This window comes from Macaca thibetana, chromosome 19 (genome assembly GCF_024542745.1).
Source record: "Macaca thibetana thibetana isolate TM-01 chromosome 19, ASM2454274v1, whole genome shotgun sequence".
In the NCBI taxonomy this organism is placed as follows: domain Eukaryota; kingdom Metazoa; phylum Chordata; class Mammalia; order Primates; family Cercopithecidae; genus Macaca; species Macaca thibetana.
This window is the reverse complement of record NC_065596.1, coordinates 52,527,305-52,552,043: the sequence shown is the minus strand read 5'-3', so window position 1 is coordinate 52,552,043 and position 24,739 is coordinate 52,527,305. Positions and strand designations below refer to the sequence as shown.

The window sequence follows — 24,739 nt, the reverse complement described above, 5'->3', positions numbered from 1 at the left end:
GGGAGTTCTCTTGGGCTTCTTTTTTTTGAGACAGAGTCTCTCTCTCTCGCGCCCAGGCTGGAGTGCAATGGTGCAATCTCTGCTCACTGCAACCTCTGCCTCCCGGGTTCAAGCGATTCTCTTGCCTCAGCCTCCTGAGTAGCTGGGATTACAGGCATCCACTATCACGCCCGGCTAATTGTGTGTGTTTGTATTTTTAGTAGAGACAGGGTTTCACTCTGTTGGCCAGGCTGGTCTCAAACTCCCGACCTCAGGTGATCCACCTGCCTCGGCCTCCCAAAGTGCGGGAATAACAGGCGTGAGCCACTGCACCCGGCCGGGCCTCTTTTACAAAGGCACTAATTCCCTCCCACAGGCCTCCTAACACCATCTCTTTGGGTGTTAGGATTTAAAATGTACAGATGTGCCGGGCGCGGTGGCTCACGCCTGTAATCCCAGCACTTTGGGAGGCCGAGGCGGGCGGATCACAAGGTCAGGAGATCGAGACCACGGTGAAACCCCGTCTCTACTAAAAATACAAAAAATTAGCCCGGCGAGGTGGCGGGCGCCTGTAGTCCCAGCTACTCGGGAGGCTGAGGCAGGAGAATGGCGTGAACCCGGGAGGCGGAGCTTGCAGTGAGCTGAGATCCGGCCACTGCACTCCAGCCTGGGCGGCAGAGCGAGACTCCGTCTCAAAAAAAAAAAAAAAAAAAAAATGTACAGATGTGGTGTAAGACACAAACATTGAGACCACAGCGGTGACTTTGACAGAGACAGTTTCGGTGACTTCACTCTCTGCTCCTGTTCTCTCCCTGAGCTGCTTATTGACCCCTGCTGTGGGCGCTTTTCTCCCTGCATTTCTTACGCTGTTCTGTGATGAGCAGCGGGCTCTTTTTCTCCTCCACTGGGATAAGCATCTTGAGGGCAGGATGCCTGGTTCAGACTTCCAGCCCTAGAACAGAACTCATTCCTGCAGCCATTCCCACAGGCTAAAAGAGCACCGGCTGTGTGCATGGCACCTCATGGGCCCAGTATGACGGCACCATAACTGATTTCCCTGTTATCCACCAGCATGAAGGGCATGAAGACAGGGAACTTCATCAGCTGTCCCCAAACACAGGAAATTAGCTCATAGAGGCCGGGTGCGGTGGCTCACACCTGTAATCCCAGCACTTTGGGAGGCTGAGGCAGGTGGATTATGAGGTCAGGAGTTCGAGACCAGCCTGACCAACATGGTGAAACCCCATCTCCACTAAAAGTATGGAAATTAGTCAGGCATGGTGGCACGCACCTATAATCCCAGCTACTCAGGAGGCTGAGGCAGGAGAATCGCTTGAACCCAGGAGGCAAAGGTTGCAGTGAGCAACCTTTGATTGCGCCACTGCACTCCAGTCTGGACGACAGAGTGAGACTCTGTCTCAAAAAAAAAAAAAGGGGGGGGAACTTTATCAGTTGTCCCCAAACACAGGAAATTAGCTCATTGATCACCCACCACCCCACCAAAAATCAGGGTAAACTTAGGAAGGGACTCCTTGTGGGAGCCAAGGAACAGACCCTGAAAATATAGAAAATATAGCCATATGGCCTTTCTAAAGGCCAGGCACACGGAACCCACCACGGCCCTCACGTCAGTCTCACATTCACCCCTTCATTATCCTCTTGGCCGGAGAAGTGACTTCCCCAAGGTCCCCTGGAGTTGGGTTCCATGTACCCCAGGGCACTTCTCTTCCGCAGAGGGGATGGCACTGTGGGCACCTGCCAGCCGCTGCAGCCACTCCAGGGCCTCCCCCTGCAGGATGCTCTCCTGAATGAGCCTCGTATCAGGGGCTGCCCATCCTTTGGCCTCCCGACACCCCTGCCCATAATTTATCTTTCCCTTACACTGACGCAGTATTTTTAAGTTTTAATATTTTTTTAGAGACAGGGTCTCACCCTGTGGCCCAAGCTGGAGTGCAGTGGTGCAGTTACAGCTCACCACAGCCTCGAACTCTGGGGCTCAGGCAGCAGTCCCACCTCAGCCTCTCGAGTAGCTGGGATTGTAGGCACTCACCACCATGTCTGGCTAATTTTATTTTTCTTTTCTTTTTTCTTTTCTTTTTTTTTTTTTTTTTTAGAGACAGGGTCTTGCTATGTTGCCCAGGCTGGTGTCAAACTCCTGGGCTCAAGCAATCCTCCCACCTTGGCCTCCCAAAGTGCTGAGCCACTGTGCCCGGCCTGGACACAGTTTTATATATTAATTTTAGATAATATCACACACTGAGTTGTTTCTTTTTTAATCCTCTTCCAAATGATCCATTTAATCAAAGAGAAAGTCTCAGTTTGAAGCTAAGAAGCTTTCACCTCACTAATGTTTGCATTTCTCCTTTCTAAAAACACTGTGGGGCGGGGCGCGGTGGTGGCTCACGCCTATAATCCCAGCATCTCGGGAGGCCAAGGTGGGTGGATCGCTTGATCTCAGCAGTTTCCGACCAGCCTGGGAAACACAGTGAGACCCCCGCTCTCCCAAAAACACAAAAATTAGCCGTGTGTGGTGGCGCGTCTGTGGTCCCAGCCACTTGATGGGTGGATTGCTGGAGGTGGGAGGATGGCTAGAGCCTGGGAAGACCAGGCTGCAGTGAGCCGTGATCAAGCCTGTAACCCTGCTTTGATCACAGGTCTTCAGCCTGGCTAACACGGTGAAACCCCGTCTCTACAGACAGAGAGTCCCCTGTCTCAGGAAAAAAATAAAATGAAATGAGAAATTGTGGCGACAAAGACTCCGTCTCAAAAAAAAAAAAAAAAAAAAAAAAAAAAAAAAAAAAAATAAATAACATAAAATAAAAATAAAATTGACCCCATTTTAACCATTTTTAGGTGTACAACGCAGTGACATTAAGTACATTCATAGCGTGCAGCCCTCCCCATCATCAATCCACAGAACTCTTTTCATCTTGTAAAACTGAAACTCTGTACCATTAAACGAAAACTCCTCATGTCCCTCCCCCAGCCTCCAGCAACCACCATTCAACTTTCTGTCTCTGTGAATTTGAATGCTCTAGGGACCTCCCATAAACGGAATCACAGAGTCACCTCCTTCTCTACACGGAAGGAGATCAGGGCCTCAGGCTTACGTCTTGGGCAGGCAGCAGCCTCTGCCTCCCGTTGCTGTCCTGAGTTATAAACATTTTCTTACTTCCCTTCTCTTTGTGGCTAGCAAGGCTGCTCTTCCATTTATGATAGTGGATTGAAATCTACTTCTCAAACAAGTGGATCTAAATGGGAAACAGAAGTAATAGTGAAAGGCTGAAGGTGGAGAGGCTCTCACAGCAGAGGAGAACGAGGGGAAGAAGTTGGGAGGTGGAGAAACCCTGGCCTTGGGAGTGAAGCCTCCTTTGTGTCCAGAATACCAGCGAAGGAATGCGCCCCCTGACTCCGTGCACCCGGCCTCCTTGGCTTCCTATCGCTTTTCGTAGCTCTCACCTTTGCCCCCATCCATTCACCCATGCACTTATTTATTCAGCAAACCTGGCTGTCCAGAGCCTCTGGCCAGCCCTGGGGAATACTCCGGCCCCCAGGCCTGGGATGTTCCCAATCTAACTCCTCTGCAAAGCCTTCTTCCGTTTCTTCTGTTTGTTTAATCTTAATCCTAACCTCATCTAGGACCCTATTATGCAGACTCCGAGTCAGCTCTGAATTCCTACGGGAGGTCCCGGGGTCAGACAACGACCTTGGCCAGGTTGATATTTAAGGGATTAAAGACATAGGGTGAGGTGGCTCCACTCAAAGAGGGCAGCCTCCTGCTGTTGCTCTGCGCACGTGTGGGCTCAACTGTGCCAAATCATCCTATTGTCCCCTGAGCGAGAAGTCCTCCCATATCCAGGAATTCACAGCTTTGCTAGCTCGCTGGGCTGGCCAGTGGTGTTCCAGATAAGTCCTGCTCAGTTAGTGCCCAGCTTACCCACAGAGTGTGTGAGGTGTTCCTGGGAGCTCCTGGAGGGCAGGGCCATGCTGGTCCACCCCAGTCCACTAGAGCTTGCCCTGGACGGGCACACAGGGGCTTCCAAGGCCACCAGGCTGAGTCATCAGTGGATTCCCACATGACTGATGTAAGCGTGTGGCCGAGGGATGATGCCAGGGAAGTCAGGATTCCTGGGGAATTGAGACAATGAGTCTAATGTCCACTCCCATGTGCAGGCCTGGCATCTACACAACCAGGGCCAGTGGATTTCCAGACCTTCCACGTGAGGGGCCAATGTGGGTCTGCAGGACTACTAGGAGGCTCACTCGTGGGCACAAATGGGCCTGCCCAGGGCTAGACAAACTGACGGTTCATCACCCTTGACATCCATGACTGTCTCTGTTGCAAGTTATGAGAAGTTCAAACCCAACTGGCTACATAAAAACATGAAAATAGTGAATTGGCTCCTGTATCCAGGAAGCTTCTAGTAATCCAGTCTTGGGCTTGATTGGATCCAGAACCTCAAGGGATCAGAAGTCTGCCTCCCAGAACCTCTGGCTCTGCTTTCCAGGAAGGACTTCCCTCTACGAAAGGTCAACTTATGTGGCAAGATGGCCTCATGGCTGCAGGCCCACTTCTAGTCGGCTTAGCAACTCCTGAGGCTCGTCATTGGCCCAGCCTGGGTCATTGTGCTTATGCCTGAGCCAATCGCACGGCCAGGAATGGGGCACTCTGATTGGCCAAGGCCCCTCCCCCATTAAAGTGCAGACAGGGTGTTGCTTGGAGGAAAATGCTGGACCCTGACAGGAAGGGAGAGGCCAGGGCCTTTGCTCTCCCAGCCCGTGCTCTGTCTTGCAGCTGTGCCTGTCTTCAGAAATCCCAAAATGAGATTTAAATGAAAGCTGAGGGTATGGCAGTCAGACACACAACAGAGCACTCTTGTGTTTTAACCGGTGCTGAGAGTAGCTTCCTGCTGCATATCTGCCCAGCCACCCCCATCTCCCCAACCTCATCACACACTCCCACTCTTTCAGGCATCTTCAAATTAGTCTCTGCTTTTTTTTTTTTTTTTTTTTTTCCAGAGACAGGGTCTTGCTGTGTCACCTGGGTTGGAGTGCAGTGGTGAGATCACAGCTCCCTGCAGCCTCGACCTGCAGTAATCCTCCTGCCTTAGCCTCCAGAATAGCTGGGACTATAGGCATGCGCCACCATATCTAGCTTATTTTTGTATCTTTTGTAGAGATGGGGGTCTTGCTTTGTATCCCAGGCTGGTCTCAAACTCCTGGGCTCGAGCGATCCTCCCACTTTGGCTTCCCAAAGTGCTAGGATTACAGGTGTGAGCTGCTGTGCCCACTGCCCACCCCATCTCTGCTCTTTGCAACCTTGAACTTAGCACAGAATCCAAAAATGTCACCTGCCATCATTATCCTATCATACGCTAAGTTAAAAGGCCTATTTTAATTTTCCCTGGAATTTTTCATTGGTCACAGCCTCCATCCAAAGAAGCGATGGCTGGGCTTGCTCCCCACAGTAAGAGGAGGTTAGGCTGGGCCAGAAGCCCCCATTCATTGGTTTCCATTCTTCCCACCTTGGTGGCTTTACACAGCAGTGTGCGCTGGTTCTGAGCAGGAACCAAGCCTTGGGGAGCATAGGTTGGGCCCTTGCTTGGCTGGCTGGGGGGCCTGTGCAGGCAGATTGCCCCGCCCAGGGAGGACAGGAGCCAAGCCTCCAGGGCTTTCCCATGCTCAGGTTCCCTGGCACTGGGCCGCAGACACTCTGGTTGACAGCCTGGTCCTGTTCATCTTGTCCGGCTCCCACTTCACAGCTCACACTGGTATAGTGTGGCTCCTCCTCTTCTAGTATTCCCATATGTAGCCTCACAAGATGCCTGGCTCATCCAGGTGGCCACAGATGTCCACCTTGGCCCCACAGCAAGGCCTTAGCCAGCTCCACTGCCAGACACAGCCCACACCTTCCCTGATCAACCTTCACTAGCAGCAGGGCTCTTTAATTTTCCGCTAAGACACGTTTGAGGAGCTGGTAGACGTTAGGCTCCAGCTGCCCAGTGAAATGCACATGGGCCCATCAGTAGGCAGGCTCCTGGGTCTCTGAAGGCTGTCCAGGGATCCCATGTTAAGGAATCCTATCTTGGAAGGACTTCCCCCTTACAATCCCTTGGTCTTCCTTCTCTTTAACCTTTATGTCCGGGTGCCTGCCCTCCATCCTCAGAGCCTGAAGTATGTAGGAAGCTAAGCAAATAACCCCTGAATCTCTTTATGAGTAATAACAACACAAATTGAGCAGTTACCTTGTGCCAGATACTGTTGAAAACACATGAGGGGTATTAATACATTTACCCCTCACAGCAACCCCATTATGTTGGGACAATTAGAACTATACCTGTTTCACAGATGAGAAGATTAAAGCACAGAGAGGTCAGATAACTTTCCCAAAGTCTCATAGCAAAGGGGAGGTGCTGTCCTCCCTACACAGCAGCTGGTTCACCACCTCTGATGCAATCCACAATCTCCTTCAAGGCTGGGCCAATGCTTGGGAACTCTGGACCTGAGGCAGGCACAGAATGTTTGGGATGAACCCAAACACCCAAAGGTGAGCTGCCCTAGAAAGGCAGACATTGGGCCAGGCACGGTGGCTCATGCCTATAATCTCAGTGCTTTGGGAGGCCCAGGTGGGCAGATCACCTGAGGTCAGGAGTTTGAGACCAGCCTGGCCAACATGGTGAAACCCCATCTTTATTAAAAATACAAAATTAGCCAGGCATGATGGCACATGCCTGTAATCCCAGCTACTAGGGAGGCTGAGGCAGGAGAATCGCTTGAACCCAGGAGGCGGAGGTTGCCATGAGCCGAGATGGCGCCATTGCACTCCAGTCTGAGCAACAAGAGCGAAATTCCGTCTCAAAAAAAAAGAAAAATAAAAACAAAAGACATCAGTGGTTTCTGAAGACTCCAAGCTGCTGTATAGGCTGTGTCCGCCATCTTGGACACAACTTTTCTATTGCTTCTATTAAATGTGTTCGTCCTTCCAGCTTACATGCCATTTCCTTCATGCAAGCTTCTTGCCATCCAAGGATGGTTCGGATACCCCCTTCTCCACATGAAGTCATAGCCCCAAGACTCTTCCCTTCCCAGCCCTATCATGCTACTCTGCAAATGCATGATGGCCTCCCGTCCACACTGGAAGCTCCCAAGATGGCAGGGATTGTGTCTTGCTTTGCTATGTCTTGAATTAAAATAATAATAATAATAATTATTATTATTGGCTGGGTGCAGTGGCTCACACCTGTAATCCCAGCACTTTGGGAGGCCAAGGTGGGCGAATCACTTGAGGCCAGGAGTTTGAGACCAGCGTGGCTAACATGGCGAAACACTGTCTCATTAAAAATACAAAAATTAGCCGAGCGTAGTGACGGACGCCTGTAATCTCAGCTAATTGGGAGGCTGAGGCAGCAGAATCGATTGAACTAGGGAGGCAGAGGTTGCAGTGAGCTGAGATAGCGTCATCACACTCCAGCCTGGGCAACAAGAGCTAAACTCTGTCTCTAATAATCATAATCATAATCATAATCATAATAATGCCAGGCACGGTGGCTCACGCCTGTAATCCCAACACTTTGGGAGGCCGAGGCGGGCAGATTACGAGGTCAAGAGATCGAGATCATCCTGGCCAACATGGTGAAACCCCATCTCTACTAAAAATACAAAAATTAGCTGGGCATGGTGGCGCATGCCTGTAGTCCCAGCTACTCGGGAGGCGGAGGTAGGAGAATCACTTGAACCCGGGAGGCAGAGATTGCAGCGAGCTGAGATTGTACCATTGCACTCCAGCCCGGGTGACAACAGCAAAACTCCGTCTAAAAAAAAAAAAAAAATAAATAATAATAATTCTTTCATTTTTATTGCAGTACAAAACACATTCAGTAAAGTGCACAAATCCTAGGTGTGAACTTTTATATATGTATAAATCAATGAGCTTTTATGTATGTATATAGCCATGAAACCACCACTCAGATCAAAACATACATGTCTAGCCCCCAGAAGTTTCCCCTGGTCTCCTCCCAGTCATTACTCCTCACCCTAGGGGTAAAGACTGCCGTCACCATTTTACCTTTTCTTAAACTTCAAATAAATGGAAACTTCAAATAAGTGTGTTTGAAATTCTCATATTGCTCCATGATTCCATAGTTTGTCCTTTTTATTGCTGTGTAGTATTCCATTGAATTAATATAACAACATTTATGTATCCATTCTATTTTTGATGAACATGTCAGCTAGGATGTGGAGCATTTGGGCTCCATCTTTACTGGTGGGTGTATACATTGCTCTAATGATTAAGGAAAACTCTGTCTTGTCTACCATCATTATAATAACTCATTTACTGAGCATTTACTGTGTGCCAGGTACTGTATGGGAGTCAGCTACATTATCTCAATCTTCACAATGATCGTTGGGAGTAGATAGTTGCCATCTGTGAAACAGGATAATCGTGGTATCAACATGAATAGGATTACTGTGAAGTTTAATTGAGATGGTACTTTGAAGGACTTAGCCCAAGGCTGCCATTTTGGAAACACTGTTTATGATACCTGTTACTGGTGATTCCTAATGGGCACAGGATGGGGGGTTCAGGAGCCTGGTGGGTCCATGCTCAGCAAGTAGCCTGGCAGCCTTGGCCTCAGAGGACCTGGGGGGTCACAAATTTGTGAGCCTCTTTGATAAGACCCTGGCTCTAACTTCAAGAAAACGGTCATTAGGGGAGGGTGAGGGACAGGACTGAGACTTTAGCTCAAGAAGGGCCCTGGGAGCATTCCAGAGCCTTCTTTTACACACGTCTTCCTGAAGCTGAGTACAGAGGGTACTCTGAGGTGATTACTGTTCCCTACCTGTCTCTCTCATTAGCCGGTAAACTCTGCAAGGGCTTGGCCAGTGCCTGTCTTTCAAACGTTCATTCAGAAACACAATTTAAGTGTCTCCCTTGGTCCAGGCACTATGCCAAGAACTGAGGGATACAGCAGTGAGCAAGATAAGCAAGGCGGGGAGAGAGACAAGAAACAGAGAGGCACCAAGACTGTGTAGGGGCTGGGCTCACAGCACTTTGGAAGGCCAAGGCAGAAGGACTGCTTGAGCTCATGGGTTTGAGACCAGCCTGAGCAAGACCCTATCCCTACCTGCCACCCCCCGACCCCGCCAAGAAAAAATACAAGTCTTGAGGGAGAAAGGACAGAGCAGCGGTGGAGGGGAGGCCTGAGGTCTGAGGGTGGGGGGTCAGGGCCAAGTCCTGTGGAGCCTGTAGCCTAGGACAGGGAGCGTGTATTTGATCCTTATGGGAAACAACTGGAAGGCTTTTTGTTTCTTTTTTTGTAGAAATGGGGTCTCACTGTTACCCAGGCTGGTCTCGAATACCGCAAGGGATCGGTCGTCTCGGCCTCCCACAATGCTAGGATTACAGGCGTGAGTCACCGCGCCCCGCCTCAACTGGAAGGCTCTAAGTGAGAGATGGGGTGCAAGGGAATCCCAGGGTCAGAAAGGTATTCAGAACGCCAGGAAGGGCTTGCGGGGGAGGGGCGCGTATGGAAGGGGCGCATGGAAGGAACTCACAGATTCCTTGAATGAATGAATGAACGACCCAATGCACTGATGGATGAATGGACAGGCGGCCAGGAATAGCAGTCGGCCCCCAGGGAGCCCCAGACCCCGCGGCCTGAAGCGTTGGTTCTAGGCCAAGGCACAGGCGCAGTGACCTTGGGGATGTCCCCGCCCCGGACTCAGGGCCCGGAACCCGGCGTCCCGGGGGCGGGGAGGGCGTGCCTGGCGGGACAGCGCGCGCGGCGGAAAGGCGGGCGGCGCTCCTCGTGTAGGGCCCCCTCACAGCCCCCCGGCTCGACCCTGCCGGGGCCCGAACCCGCGCCGCCCGCCGTGTTTACATTCCACCCGCGCCAGCCACGCGGCTTTTTGCCGCTCCAGCGCCGCTCGGCCCCGCCCCCGGCGCCCGCGGCCCGCCCCTCGCCGCCGCGCGCCAGACTTCTCCCGCGTCCCGCCCGCCGCCCCGCCCAGCGTCCCGCGCCCCGCGCCCCGCGACGGGCCCTCGGCGCGCAGGCCCTGTCACTTGGCCCCGCCCCGCCCGCCGGCCCCGCCCCTGATCCCGGTCCCTGCGCCTCGCTGGCCGGGGCCGCGGATGGGCGGATCCGGGGGCGGGGCGAGGGACTGGGCGGGACGGGCTCCGGGTCCCGCGCGGCCGCTGAGGGGCTGGGAGTCGCGGCGGGGCGGCGCGAGGGCGGGCCGGGGCCGGTTCCGCGCGCAGGGATTTTAAATGTCCCGCTCTGAGCCGGGCGCAGGAGCAGCCGGCGCGGCCGCCAGCGCGGTGTAGGGGGCAGGCGCGGATCCCGCCACCGCCGCGCGCTCTGCCCGCCGACTCCCGCCGCCGCCGCCGCCGCCTGCCGGGACTGGAGCGCGCCGCCTGCCGCGGACAAGACCCTGGTGAGGCTCCCGCCGCGGGCTGCGGACAGGGACTCCTGAGGCCCGGACCGCGCCTGGGAGCTGGGTGGGGGCGGGGTGCGGCCGGGTCGCGGGTCCCCGGGCGGCGGCGCGGAGCTCCCCGGGAGGGTGCTGGGAGCGCGGCGGAGCGGGGCGGAGGGGACACTGAGGCAGCCCGGGCCCCGGGAGGCGACGGACCGGCGAGGGCGGCGGAGGCGGCGGGACCCCTGGTCGGGGGTCGGCGGGGGCGCGGGTCGCGGGTGACAGGCCACCCCGCCATCGGCCATCTTCCTGGCCCGCCCGGCCGCCCGCGCGCGAGGGGGGGAGGGGTGCTGGGCCCGCGGCCTGACCCCGCTGCCGCCTCACCCCGCGCCGCCCCGCAGGCCTCAGGCCGGAGCAGCCCCATCATGCCGAGGGAGCGCAGGGAGCGGTGAGTGCCTGCGCCGCGGGGCCGGACGGGACGGGACGGGTGGCGTGGGGGAGGGGCGGCCGCGGGTGCTCACCCGGCCTGGTGCCACCCGGGTCCACAGGGATGCGAAGGAGCGGGACACCATGAAGGAGGACGGCGGCGCAGAGTTCTCGGCTCGCTCCAGGAAGAGGAAGGCAAACGTGGCCGTTGTGAGTACAAAAGAGACAGGTTGAGGAGCACCCCCCCATCTCACCTGGGTACCCTACTTGACTCTGCCTACGGCGGGTGGGGGGGTCCCTTGGGCTGGAACGGTGCTCATAACCTGATCAGCTTTCTCTTCTTCTCTCTCTCTGTTTTTGTCTTGTTTGGTGTGTTTCCTTGGGGTCATGGGGGTGGGCTTCATGTTAGTTTTTGCAGGATCCAGATGAAGAAATGGCCAAAATCGACAGGACGGCGAGGGACCAGTGTGGGAGCCAGGTAGGTCCGCCCGGGGTTGGGCCTCTGTGGAGGTCCTTCTCCCTGTGGGTCACATGGGGTTTCATGCTCTCGTCTCGCTGGAGACACTGGTGAGAGTGAACTTCTCAAATGCAGCCACAGCCCATATGGCCCTGTACCTGTCAGTGGGTACTGGCCTCTGCCAGTCCTGGGATTCCAGGAAGTTTGGTGTTCCTGACTGGCACCGTCTGAGATTACAGATAGGTGCTGATGCCTGGAAGAACCAGAATGGACATCACATTATTCAGTCCTCCCCTTCTGCCCAGGAGGAAACTGAGACTCAGTTAGAGGAAGAAAGTAACCCAGAGTCCTGTGCCACCCAGGGGCAAAGTTGGGCCCTCAGCCTTGTCTGTAAAAGCTGGTGAACTGGGGGAGGATTCCTGGGTGTTTATAAGCAACAACTTCCCCCCCATCTACACCTATTTTTCTTGTCATGGTGCTTAAGGACCTCCTCCGTCTTCTGTAGGTCAGGTTTCAAATTCTTCTCTTTCTGGCCCTGGAAGTTCTTCTAGCCCCTCCAGCAATTACCTGCATTGATCCCCAGCTCAGCCTGACCTCAGCAAGAGTATCAGTGGAACATTCAGTGTAATGATAGGTGGTGTCTCAACACATTTTTTTTGACTGCTTTTCTTTTCTCTCCTGATGGAGTTCCTGCCAAATTTCCTGCATGCAGTGTGATAATCATTATAATATCAGAAGTTTCTTGCAGGAAAAGCTTGTACTATCTCTTTACTTTCAGAAATGGCTGGAGACTGTAGTTATGGCTCCCGTGCGGGGAAGCAGCCTATCTCTAAACTAGCTGGTCAGGCCTTCTGACTCTATCACAGATAAGCGCTGAACAGAAACAGTGTTCCACCTGAGTACAGGGATCCCAGCTAGGTTAGCAGAGGAGCACCTCACTGTGCAGAGCAGCAGCCAGTTCATCTGGAAGTGTGAAGGGTTTCAACTCAATGGGCCGTGTTCTAAATAGCAGTTGTCACTGTAAGATTCCCCCAAAATAAGCATTTCTGAAGAGGGTCCACTGACTATTGAAGAAAAGGTTGCCGATTTCCTTTTTCATTCAAAGAAATCATTTCAGAGAAGGAAATAAGATGGCATATCCCAAGTTTTTTGTTTTTTTTTTTTCTCCCCTTAAAAAAAAAGTACGTTCTAATCAAGCAAGTTGATTTTTTAGGTATTATAAAATGAATTCTGACTTTGTGAAATTCAGGATTGTTTATTTTCCCAGCTGTGTTTTGAATAAAAAAGCAACTTCCAGCTGAAGATGAAGCAGGGCCGTCCCTGTTACATTCTTGGAGTTTTAGAAGCATGTCTGTTCTCAAGGATAGCCTGAGTAGTGACGACGGTGCCTGGGACGCATTGTGGCTCTGTCCCCTGGCCACAGCGTGGATAGCTGTGCTGCCAGAATAGCTGTACCGTTTCCCACTAGAAGGCATTTTCGTGGTTATCCAGAGATTAAAGGCAACAGATTTCTGTACATTTTGTAGAGCAGATAGCTTAAACATTAGCTGTCTATGTATGGAGCAGTATCTTTGTTATTTCTTTGTGGATTCGTGAAACTAGAACTTGGGGGTACCACAGAACCTTTTTCCCTGTTCACATACAGAACTTTTCTCTGGACTTATCATAGTTCACCCCAGTACGACAGTTTTGAGCTACTTGGAGCCATTGTGCTAAACTCTTGTGTAACTGCTTCATCAAGACCACATGGAGGTTTTTTAATTTTCATCTTAGCCTGTTCTTAATGAAAAGAATACCCTTTTATCTAAGACCTACTTAACACGTCCATTATGTTATTTAATTTTTTTGCACGAGACTCAGTCTTTCTATTGAAGTGGAATCCTGGACTGTTACTTTTCAGAAAATAATCCTACATAAGGAAAAAAGTGGTGTGAGGAGATGGAGTGGTTAGGAATCCCGTTGGTCTCATTCCTTCCTAAATAAAGTCAGACAGATCTTGCTTTGAAACTTGGTGTACACTCAAGTTAAGGACATAGACTTAATTATTCTACCTCATCCACTGGTCCCTAAAAGGCCAACTTTGGAAACCGTTTGTCTGCTGATGGTTCACCTAGTTTGTTTGGGAACTGCTGCTGGACTCATCTATGTCCAAAGGCCTGCTCTCAGATGTGCCAGCCAGCTGGCCTTAGAGGGCGGCACCCAGCATTATGCCTTCAAGACTAGAATTCATTCTTCCTGAATGAAGAACAACTTACAGCGGTTGTAATGTGACCCTTTTTGAGTCAAGGAAATGCCACCCGCACATGGTACTAGAACTGAAAGGAAGCAGCCTTGCTCGCACAGCTGTTGGCAGGAGCTGTCATGGATAATTTGCATGCCCAATTCTTTGTACATTGGGTGGGGAAGAGCTTTATCTGGCTTTGCTCTTCCAACTGAAAGTGTTTGGGCTTCCTGTGAAGGTGACCAATGTGCTGTGGTCGCCACTCTGTGCTGTGTCTTTGAGGTAGCACTTAGAGCCCAAGTTTCCACGTTCATTATAGTGACCCCAGTTGTCTATTTTTTTAAAACAGAGACCACCGCCAGGCTGGTGGTCTCTGCTTTAAAAAAAAAAAAAAAAAAAAAAGCCAAGTGCGGTGGTTCAGGCCTGTAATCTCAGCACTTTTGGAAGACAAGGCAGGAGGACGGCTTGAGTCCAGGAGTTCGAGACCAGCCTGGACAACATGGCGAAAACCCATCTCTACCAAAAAATACAAAAATTAGCTGGGCGTGCTTGTGCATGCCTGAAGTCCTAGCTGCTTAGGAGGCTGAGGCAGGAGGATGGCTTGACCCCAGGAGGCAGAGGTTGCAGTGAGCTGAGATCGCACCACTGCACTCCAGCCTGGGCAACAGAGGGAGACCCTGTCTCAAAAAAAAAAAAAAAAAAAAAGCCAAGTCTCAGACTTTCATACGGCTTCCATGCTAGTGGGATTGTTACCTGCCTAATATCTTCAGCAGAGTTACCATTTTATAACTTTAAAAATCAAACAGACATCTTAGAGTAGGAATAGCTTTAAAAAAGAAAATATTCTAAATGAACTTTAGTGTTTTTCAGATACTGAAAACTGAATACATATCTGAAACCTTTAAAAGAAAAGCATAGTGCTTTGGTTTATAATAGTTCCTTATTTTATTGGGTATTTGAATTAGCCTGCAAGACTCGAGATTCAGAGGTCTTAAGGAGTATCTAGGCTAGCTTCCTGTAGACTTCATAGTATGACCTGTGACTATCACTTGATTTGGTTTTAACTAGGTGGATAGTCATTCTGTTTGTTTCGAGTTAAGGAAAAGAGAAAGTCCTTTATTGTTTAACATATTTGGCTAGTCGCGCAACAAAAAAAAATGTCACATTTGGTGGGTTTTTGTTTTAAACTGAGGGGACTTTAATATATATGGCAGCCAATTTACATTTTTGATCTTTTATACTCATGAACGTGAAGTGCTTATGTAAATATTTTTATTGACAATTCTGTTTTCCTTTTGTGAAATTTTAGTAGATGCGTGTACTCACTAAAAAACAAATCTTTGAGTTGTGACAAAAAATACCATAATGTATCTTTTTGGAAGCACTTTCAGAGGTCATGCCCAGTATCTTACTGAGTTGCAAGTGACTTTGCAGTGTTTTTGGGTAATGTAGGAGCTGTTTGCATCTTATCTCACCTCTCCTGTGTATTTTTCATTTACAGCCTTGGGACAATAATACAGGCTGTGCAGACCCCTGCTCCCTGATCCCCACACCTGACAAAGAAGATGATGAGCGGGTTTACCCAAACTCAACGTGCAAGCCTCGGATTATTGCACCATCCAGAGGCTCCCCGCTGCCTGTACTGAGGTCAGTGCCGACTCTACCACGTGGCTTCCAGGTCTCTTACTCCATACTCCCCTTTATCCCTCATAGCATGGACGCATTCTCACCCCTGTGTGGGCCTCATTTTTGTTGTGTGTTTTGTTGTAGCTGGGCAAATAGAGAGGAAGTCTGGAAAATCATGTTAAACAAGGAAAAGACATACTTAAGGGATCAGCACTTTCTTGAGCAACACCCTCTTCTGCAGCCAAAAATGCGAGCAATTCTTCTGGATTGGTTAATGGAGGTGAGCTTGAGTCTTCCTGTTGCCTTCATGAAAGCACTGAGCATTTCCAGCATTTTTGTGTATTAGGATTTCTGTGTGGTTGATTCCCTTGACACGTTCTCCATCTCTGAAGCTATATGGTATATTTACTGAGGTGGTCTTTCTGTTTTGCTTGTATTCTTAGCAAGAATTTCTGAAATCTTTTTTTTTTTTCTTCTTTTCTTTTTTTTGAGATGGAGTCTTTGTCACCGAGGCTGGAGTGCAGTGGCAAAATCTCGGCTCACTGCAACGTCTGCCTCACAGGTTCAAGCGATTCTCCTGGCCTCAGCCTCCTGAGTAGCTGGGATTACTGGCACACGCCACCACACCCGGCTAATTTTTGTATTTTTAGAAGAGACAGGGTTTCACCATGTTGGCCAGGCTGGTCTTGAACTCCTGACCTCGTGATCCACCCACCTTGGCCTCCCAGAGTGCTGGGATTACAGGCATGAGCCATCGTGCCTGGCTAAACTGCTTTTAAATGTACCCACTGGAACGCATATATCACCTCTTTGATAGCTACTGTCATAAATTATAAACACATGTGAACAAGTTTATCTTAAGCAGGTCTGACATTGTTCCTTTTTAACTTCTTGGAATCCATTCCCTTTTGCCACCATTCCCATTTATTCTAATAAAATATACTGTTCAAATCCTGGCTGGGCACGGTGGGTCATGTCTCTAATCCCAGCACTTTGGGAGGCCAAGGCAGAAGGATCCCTTGAGCCCAGGAGTTGGAGACTAACCTGGGCAACATAGCAAGACCCCATGTCTTTTCTTTTCTTTTCTTTTTTTTTTTTGAGACAGAGTTTCGCTCTTGTTGCCCAGGCTGGAGTGCAATGGTGCGATCTCAGCTCACTGCAACCTCTGCCTCCCGGTTTCAAGCGATTCTCTTGCCTCAGGCTCCTGAGTAGCTGGGATTACAGGCATACGCCACCATGCCTGGCTAATTTTGTATTTTTAGTAGAGACGGGGTTTCTCCATGTTGGTCAGGCTAGTCTTGAACTCCTGACCTCTCAGGTGATCCGCCTGCCTTGGTCTCCCAAAGTGCCGGGATTACAGGTGTGAGCCACTGCACCCGGCCCTCAAGACCCCATTTCAACAAAACATAAAAAATTGTCAGGGTATAGTGGCTCACGCTTGTAGTCACAACTACTGCGGAGGCTGAAATGGGAGGATTGCTTGAGCCTGGGAGTTGGAGCCTGCAGTGAGCCATGATAGTGCCACTGCACTCCAGCCTGGGTGACCATGAGACTCTGTCTTGGTTTTTTTTTTAGCACATTTTTGAAGATATTTGGACCATTGGAGTGGCTTCTGTATTTTGAGACAGAGTTGCTCTGTCACCTAAGCTGGAGTGCAGTGGTGCAGTCACGGCTCACTACAGGCTCCAATTCCCGGGCTCAAGCAGTCCTCCCGCCTCAGCCTCCCCAGTCGTTGGGACTACAGGCATGAGCTACTACACCCTGCCAATTTTTTATTTTTTGTTGAGATGGTGTCTCACTGTGTTGCCCCAGCTGGTCTCCAACTCCTGGGATCAAGGGGTCCGCCTGCCTTGGCCTCCCAAAATGCTGGCATTACGGGTGTGTGCTACAGCACCCAACTCAAATCTTTTCTTGATCCACACTATTTTGTTTCTCTTTAACAGTTAATCAAAAGAACAAGTATAACAAAATTTGATAGATAATGGTTAAACATAAGAGAGATTTTATGGGTAGTATATCTCTTACTGGGATGAACTGCAGTAGCTTATAGTTTCTGATTAAGGGAAACTTCCTAGACAACCTTGTAAGACTTGAATGGATGAGAAGTGGGCTTTTCTTCTGAAAAGACGGACATCTCAGGCAGACCTGTTTCATGAAAACATGTAGAAATTGAATATGTAACTACAAAAGTACCCCTCATCCTCGGGGGTACATCACAAGACCTGCAGGAGATGCCTGAAGCCACAGATAGTACTGAGCTCTAGCTATGCTGTTTTTAATCCTCTACTTTCACATTTTCACTTAAAGAAAGCACTTCACGGCTTCTCTTTGGCGTTTCCAAATAGCCAGCCTCAGTACTCTTGCCCTGTGGGGCCATTATTCAGTAAAATAAGGGCTGCTTGCTTGAACACCAGCACTGCTGTGCTGTGACAGTCCATCTGATAACCTGTGTGCTACTGAGTGACTAACAGGCAGGTGTCCTGCTCCACGGGGATGTGCGGGCAGGGGGATGATTCACATCCTAGGCAGGTGAGGGTGGGACAGGCCAGAGGGCCCCTCATTTAAAACCTATCAGTTGTTAGGCTGGGCACAGTGGCTCATCCCTGTAATCCCATCACTTTGGGAGGCTGAAGCAGGCAGATCACTTGAGGCCAGGAGTTCAAGATCAGCCTGGTCAACATGGTGAAACACCATTTCTACTAAAAATACAAAAATTAGCTGGGCATGGTGGTGGGTGCCTATAATTCCAGCTACTCGGGAGGCTGAAGCAAGAGAATCGCTTGAGCCTGGGAGGCGGAGGTTGCAGTGAACCAAGATCACAACACTGCACTCCAGCCTGGGCGACAGAATAAGACGCTGTCTCAAAACAAAAAACAAACTAACAAAAAAACATCAATTGTTGAGTTCAGGAACTTTGCATTTAATATTGTCCTGTATTGTCCTTCACCAAAGTCATTATAAGGTTTGTTTTTGTTTTTTTTTTCCCCCTTCCTCAAGTAACCGTTCTAAAACTTACTTAATATGTTTTCAGGTGTGTGAAGTCTATAAACTTCATAGGGAGACCTTTTACCTGGCACAGGATTTCTTTGACCGGTATATGGCGACACAAGAAAATGTTGTGAAAACTCTTTTACAGCTTATTGGGATTTCATCTTTATTTATTGCAGCCAAACTTGAGGTAAATCATTTTCAAGTATTCGTTCTATAATGTGTGTTATTTCTTGAGCTCCACTGAGACTGGGGGAAGAGTTTGGTGTTTTGTCTATGCACTCATCCTAAATTTTTCTCATTTGCTACCCTAAAAGTTAAGACACATGCCAAAAAGAAAAGAGGCTGGAAAGTGACCGGGAAGAGAAAAGTAGTGAGGGTATGGAAGACCTAGGTTCGTGTAGTTACATTGAGCAAAGAAAACCAAATTGATCTTTGAACTAAGATTATAATTTTGGGCCCGGGGTGGTGGCTCATGCCTATGATCCCAAGCACTTTGGGAGGCCAAGGCAGCTAGGTCACTTGAAGCCAGTAGTTTGAGACATGGTGAAACACCGTTTGTACTAAAAATACAAAAATTAGCCAGGCGTGGGGGCGTGCGCCTGTAATCCCAGCTATTCGGGAGGCTGAGGCAAGAGAATCGCTGGAGCCCAGGAGGCAGAGATTGCAGTGAGTCGAGATCCATCACTGCACTCCAGCCTGGGCACCAGAGGGAAATTCTGTCTAAAAAGAAAAAAGAAAAGATGAAAAATTTGTGTATGATTATCAAAGGGTGTATGGGCCCAACTTTCAAACGTGTTAAAGGTACTGAAAAGGGGATATTTCAAAAGTACCCACAGTGAGTCAAAGTTCCATCCATTTATTTAAGGGTGGGTGGGAGGAGTTTTTTTTTTTTTTTTTTTTTTTTTTTACAAGGAACACATGTTGAACCATTAGAGTGGCTTCTGTGTTAATCTCATCAGTGCGTCTTCTCTCTTTCCATGCCAGGGTGCTGAGAAGTCATTTTGGATGCATTATAAATTGAGACTGTTAGAGACTGGCTTTGGTGCTAGTGTCATCTTTTATTTCCTTTCAGGAAATCTATCCTCCAAAGTTGCACCAGTTTGCGTATGTGACAGATGGAGCTTGTTCAGGAGATGAAATTCTCACCATGGAATTAATGATTATGAAGGTGGGTTCCAGTGAATTTTCCAGCCATTTTTAAAATGCATATGTCAGATCTTTTCCACCTGAAGTATGAGTGCCTCTGGGAGGTCCAGCTGGACACATTGTGGCATGGAACATGGCTGCATTTTGAACTTCTTTTCTCAATCATCGGTCTCTTTTCTCTCTGTTTTCCTTTAGGCCCTTAAGTGGCGTTTAAGTCCCCTGACTATTGTGTCCTGGCTGAATGTATACATGCAGGTTGCATATCTAAATGACTTACATGAAGTGCTACTGCCGCAGTATCCCCAGCAAATCTTTATACAGATTGCAGAGGTAAGTGGCTCCATCACGTCCGTGGGGCCACCTTCCCTGCAGCTGGAGTGAGGAACTCTAGAAGAGGCGTGTGGTGGCGTCCATCTCAGCATTCTTTTCTTCTCCGTAGCTGTTGGATCTCTGTGTCCTGGATGTTGACTGCCTCGAATTTCCTTATGGTATACTTGCTGCTTCAGCCTTGTATCATTTCTCTTCATCTGAATTGACGCAAAAGGTTTCAGGTGAGTAGGCTTTCCAATGCGCGCGCAAACAAGGTGTACTAAGCTTACACTCAGTTGTCAGCCTCAGGTTAAGCCCACGATGTGTCTTCACTGCAGGGTATCAGTGGTGCGACATAGAGAACTGTGTCAAGTGGATGGTTCCATTTGCCATGGTTATAAGGGAGACGGGGAGCTCAAAACTGAAGCACTTCAGGGGCGTTGCTGATGAAGATGCACACAACATACAGACCCACAGAGACAGCTTGGATTTGCTGGTCAGTGCTGCTCTTTCTTTCAGTCCTTCTTGCCCAAATTCTTAAAACTGCCTCAATAGGCCAGCCGCAGTGGTTCAGGCCTGTCAACCCAGCACTTTGGGAGGCCAAGGTGGACCGATCACTTGAGGCCAGGAGTTCAAGACCAGCCTGGCCAACATGGTGAAACCCTGTCTCTACCAAAAATTCAAAAATTAGCCAGGTATGGTGGTGGGCACCTGTAGTCTCAGCTACTCGAGAGGCTGAGGCAGGAGAATCATTTGAACCCGGGAGGCGGAGGTTGCAGTGCGTTGAGATCACCCCACTGCACTCCAGCCTGGGCAACAGAGCAAAACTGTGTCTCAAAAGGAAAAAAAAACTGCCTAAATAACCTGTTCACTTTTCTTCAGGCAGGCTCCAAATATCCTTGAGAAATTCCAATTTTAATTCCTTGAACAAGAAAAATCCTGGCAAATTGATGCTGTATCTCACTATCGTATAGACCACCAGAGTTCTAAAGTGTTCTTTGATATTTTTTTTTCCTTTACTCACCTCCATAGAAAAAGACATAGTGGCCAGACACAGTGGCTTTTGGAGGCCAAGGCAGAAGGACTGCTTGAGCCCAGAAGTTCGAGACTAGCCTGGGCAACATAGGGAGACCCTGTCCCTAAAAAATTTAAAAACTAGCCGGGCATGGTGGCACATGCCTGTAGTCCCAGCACTTTGGGAGGCTGAGGCGGGCAGATTGCCCAAGGTCAGGAGTTCGAGACCAGCCTGGCCAAAATGGCAAAACCTCATCTCTATGAAAAATACAAAAATTAGCCGGGCATGGTGGTGGGTGCCTGTAATCTCAGCTACTCTACTCGGGAGGCTGAGGCAGAGAATCACTCGAACCCGGGAAGTGGAAGTTGCAGTGAGCCGAGATCCCGTCACCATACTCCAGTCTGGGTGGCAAAGCGAGACTCCATCTCGGGGGAAAAAAAAAAAAATTAAAAAAGAAAAAGAAAAAGCCTATGGTAGTTGAAGCCCAAGGATATGTTGTACTTTAACATGTTGTCCCTTTTATTCTTACTGACAGGACAAAGCCCGAGCAAAGAAAGCCATGTTGTCTGAACAAAATAGGGCTTCTCCTCTCCCCAGTGGGCTCCTCACCCCTCCACAGAGCAGTAAGAAGCAGAGCAGCGAGCCAGAAATGGCGTGACCACCCCATCCTTCTCCACCAAAGACAGTCACACGGAAGCGCCTGCTCCACGTTCTCTTCTGTCTGTTGCAGCGGAGGCGTGCGTTTGCTTTTACAGATATCTAAAATGGAAGAGTGTTTCTTCCACAACAGAAGTATTTCTGTGGATGGCATCGAACAGGGCAAAGTGTTTTTTATTGAATGCTTATAGATTTTTTTTAAATAAGTGGGTCAAGTACACCAGCCACCTCCAGACACCAGTGCGTGCTCCCAATGCTGCTATGGAAGGTGCTACTTGACCTGAGGGACTCACACAACAACAAAGGCTTGAAGCTGTGGAGGGCCACAGTGGCGTGGCTCTCCCCGCGGGTGTTCTGGGCTGCATTGTACCAAGTGGAGCAGGTGGTTGCGGGCAAATGTTGTGCAGAGCCCACAGCCAGCTAGGCAGGGGGTTGCTGTCTCCACATTATCAGTTGACAGTGTACAATGCCTTTGAATGAACTCTGTTTTGTAAGTGCTGCTATATCTATCCGTTTTTTAATAAAGATAATACTGTCTTTGAGACAGCTGGTTTTATGAGCTGTGTCTGGTAACGTAAGGTAGAAGCCTTAATTGTGACTATATCAAGTTATCTTTTTTGACTTCATACTTCTTGAGGCTCAAGGTTTTTTTTTTTTTTTTTTTTTTTTTTTTAAGACAGGGACAGGGTCTCGCTGTGTTACCCAGGCTGGAGTGCAGCGGCACAGTCTTGGCTCACTGCAGCCTCTGCCTCCCGGGTTTAAGTGATTCTCCTGCCTCAGCCTCCTAAGTAGCTGGGACTACAGGCATGTGCCACCACACCCAGCTAATTTCTGTATTTTTAGTGGAGATGGGGTTTCGCCATGTTGGCCAGGCTGGTCTCAAACTCCTGACCTCAGGTGATCCGCCCGTCTCAGCTTTCCAAAGTGCTGGGATTACAGGTGTGAGCCACCTCACCCAGCCCTGAGGCTTAACTCTTTCGGTTAAATACATTTTTCAATGTATTTGATGGAAAGAAAACTTTAGAAATGGGCTTCAGGTGCAGCCTGTCTGCCTCCTGGTGCCCCCTGAGCTGGAAGCAAGGAGTCCACCTGGTATTTCTCTCACCACGCCCTGCACTGGTGGCTGCTCACATCAGGTTCATTGGCCATCGATGGCAGTGTAGTGGTGAGGTCATGTCCACACCGAAGAGGATTCCTAGGTATAACTTCCTTCTTAGGACTGGTTAAAGGCCATAAGGAATCTGTAATTAGTGTGATTTAATGCTTTTTTTTTTTTTTTTTGTCCTTACCCAAATCTTAACCTAAAGAATAAGTGAATTTTTCTTTGGAGAACTTTTAACATAGTAGCCTAAAACTGCTTTTAAGAAGAAAATGCGGGCTGGGCGCGGTGGCTCACGCCTGTAATCCCAGCACTTTGGGAGGCCGAGGCGGGCGGATCACAAGGTCAGGAGATCGAGACCACGGTGAAACCCCGTCTCTACTAAAAATACAAAAAATTAGCCGGGCGCGGTTGTGGGCGCCTGTAGTCCCAGCTACTCGGGAGGCTGAGGCAGGAGAATGGCGGGAACCCAGGAGGCGGAGCTTGCAGTGAGCCGAGATCGTGCCACTGCACTCCAGCCTGGGCGACAGAGCGAGACTCCGTCTCAAAAAAAAAAAAAAAGAAGAAAATGCGGCCGGGCACGGTGGCTCACGCCTGTAATCCCAGCACTTTGGGAGGCTGAGGTGGGAGGACAACCTGAGGTCAGGAGATTGAGACCATCCTGGCTAAAATGGTGAAACCTCATCTCTACTAAAAATACAAAAATTAGCTGGGCATGGTGGTGGGCACCTGTAGTCCCAGCTACTTGGGAGGCTGAGGCAGGAGAATGGCATGAATCCGGGAGGCAGAGCTTGCAGTGAGCCGAGATTGCACCACTGTACTCCAGCTTGGGCAACAGCAAGACTCCATCTCAAAAAAAAATTAAAAAAAAAAAAAAGGAAAAGAAGAAAATGCGGCTGGGCGCGGTGCCTCACTCCTGTAACCTCAGCACTTTGGGAGGCTGAGTTGGGCAGATCACTTGAGGTCAGGAGTTCGAAACCAGCCTGCCCAACATGGTGAAACCCCATCTCTAGTAAAATTACAAAAATTAAGGCTGGGCGTGGTGGTTCACACCTGTAATCCCAGCACTTTGGGACCCAAGACAGGCAGATCACCTGAGGTCGGGAGTTCAAGACCAGCCTGACCAACATGGAGAAACCCCGTCTCTACTAAAAGTACAAAATGAGCTGGGCATAGTGGCAAATGTTTATAATCCCAGCTACTCGGGAGGCTGAGGCAGGTGAATCGCTTGAACCCGGGAGGCGGAGGTTGCAGTGAGCCAAGATTGTACCATTGCACTCCAGCCTGGGCCACAAGAGCAAAACTCCATCTCAAAAAAAAAAAAAAAAAAAGCAGTGAGTTTTTGGCTGGACGTGGTGGCTGACACCTGTAATCCCAGCACTTTGGGAGGCTGAGGCAGGCAGATCACTTGAAGCCAGGAGCTTGAGACAAGCCTTGCCAACATGGTGAAACCCTGTCTCTACTAAAAATACAAAAATTAGCTGGTTTTGCGGTGGTGTGCTCCTGTAGTCCCAGCTACTTGGGAGGCTGAGGCAGAAGAATCGCTTGTACCTGGGAGGCGGAGGTTGCAGTGAGCTGACATCATGCCACTGCACTCCAGCCTGGGCAACAGAGTGAGACCCTGTCAAAAAAAAAAAAAAAAAAGCAGTGAATTTTTAATGGCATTCATTTGTAAGTGACTTGGCAAAATCCTAAAAGTGGTTAACTTACATTTGGCATTTTTTTTTTTTTTTAGACAGAGTCTCACTCTGTCACCCAGGCTGGAGTGCAGTGGTGTGATCTTGACTTACTGCAACCTTCGCCTCCCGGGTTCAAGCAATTCTGCCTCAGCCTCCTGAGAAGCTGGGATTACAGGCACCTGCCACCAGGCCCGGCTAATTTTTTTTGTATTTTTAGTAGAGACGGGGTTTCACTGTGTTGGCCTCCTGCCTCAGCCTCCCAAAGTGCTGGGATTACAGGCGTGAGCCAGTGTGCCCGGCCTACATTTGGCATTTTTTTTTTTTTTTTTTTTTTTTTTTTTTTTTTGAGACGGAGTCTCGCTCTGTCACCCAGGCTGGAGTGCAGTGGCCGGATCTCGGCTCACTGCAAGCTCCGCCTCCCAGGTTCACGCCATTCTCCTGCCTCAGCCTCCCGAGTAGCTGGGACTATAGGCGCCCGCCACCTCGCCCAGCTAGTTTTTTGTATTTTTTAGTAGAGACGGGGTTTCACCGTGTTAGCCAGGATGGTCTCGATCTCTTGACCTCGTGATCCGCCCGTCTCGGCCTCCCAAAGTGCTGGGATTACAGGCGTGAACCACTGCGCCCAGCCACATTTGGCATTTTCTAAGCAAAAAGATGGCACTAAAAACATTCCTATTTCCATTGAGAGCTTGACACATTGAGGTAACAGCAAATTTGAAAG

General features: G+C 49.7%; 2 protein-coding genes and 1 long non-coding RNA gene across 17 annotated transcripts in view; 2 read left to right on the top strand and 1 right to left on the bottom strand.

Annotated features, from left to right (window-relative positions):
* Positions 1 to 22,908, top strand: part of LOC126943633 (uncharacterized) — a 40,434-nt gene extending 17,526 nt beyond the window's left edge. Inside the window, exon 2 of the long non-coding RNA XR_007721778.1 lies at positions 22,684 to 22,908. This is a non-coding gene — a long non-coding RNA (uncharacterized LOC126943633). The remainder of the gene's footprint in view (positions 1 to 22,683) is intronic.
* LOC126943623 (cytochrome b-c1 complex subunit Rieske, mitochondrial) overlaps positions 1 to 24,739 on the bottom strand; it is a 1,156,760-nt gene that overhangs the window by 591,591 nt on the left and 540,430 nt on the right. The window contains exon 1 of one of the 15 annotated variants that reach the window (XM_050772593.1): positions 11,719 to 11,722. The exons of 12 other annotated variants lie outside the window; for them this stretch is intronic. The gene's annotated coding sequence lies outside the window, so the exon portion shown is untranslated. Of the gene's footprint in view, positions 1 to 10,064; positions 10,069 to 11,058; positions 11,063 to 11,718; positions 11,723 to 24,739 lie in introns of those variants that run through there. 2 more of the 15 variants (XM_050772594.1, XM_050772579.1) reach the window with 2 other exon arrangements.
* Positions 10,183 to 21,791, top strand: CCNE1 (cyclin E1). Its single transcript, XM_050772565.1, has 11 exons — positions 10,183 to 10,413; positions 10,941 to 11,028; positions 11,228 to 11,296; positions 14,998 to 15,143; positions 15,267 to 15,402; positions 18,154 to 18,300; positions 19,186 to 19,281; positions 19,455 to 19,589; positions 19,699 to 19,810; positions 19,907 to 20,064; positions 21,119 to 21,791. The coding sequence occupies exons 2-11, from the start codon at positions 10,963 to 10,965 to the stop codon at positions 21,239 to 21,241; spliced, it is 1,188 nt and encodes a 395-aa protein (XP_050628522.1). The 5' UTR covers positions 10,183 to 10,413; positions 10,941 to 10,962; the 3' UTR covers positions 21,242 to 21,791.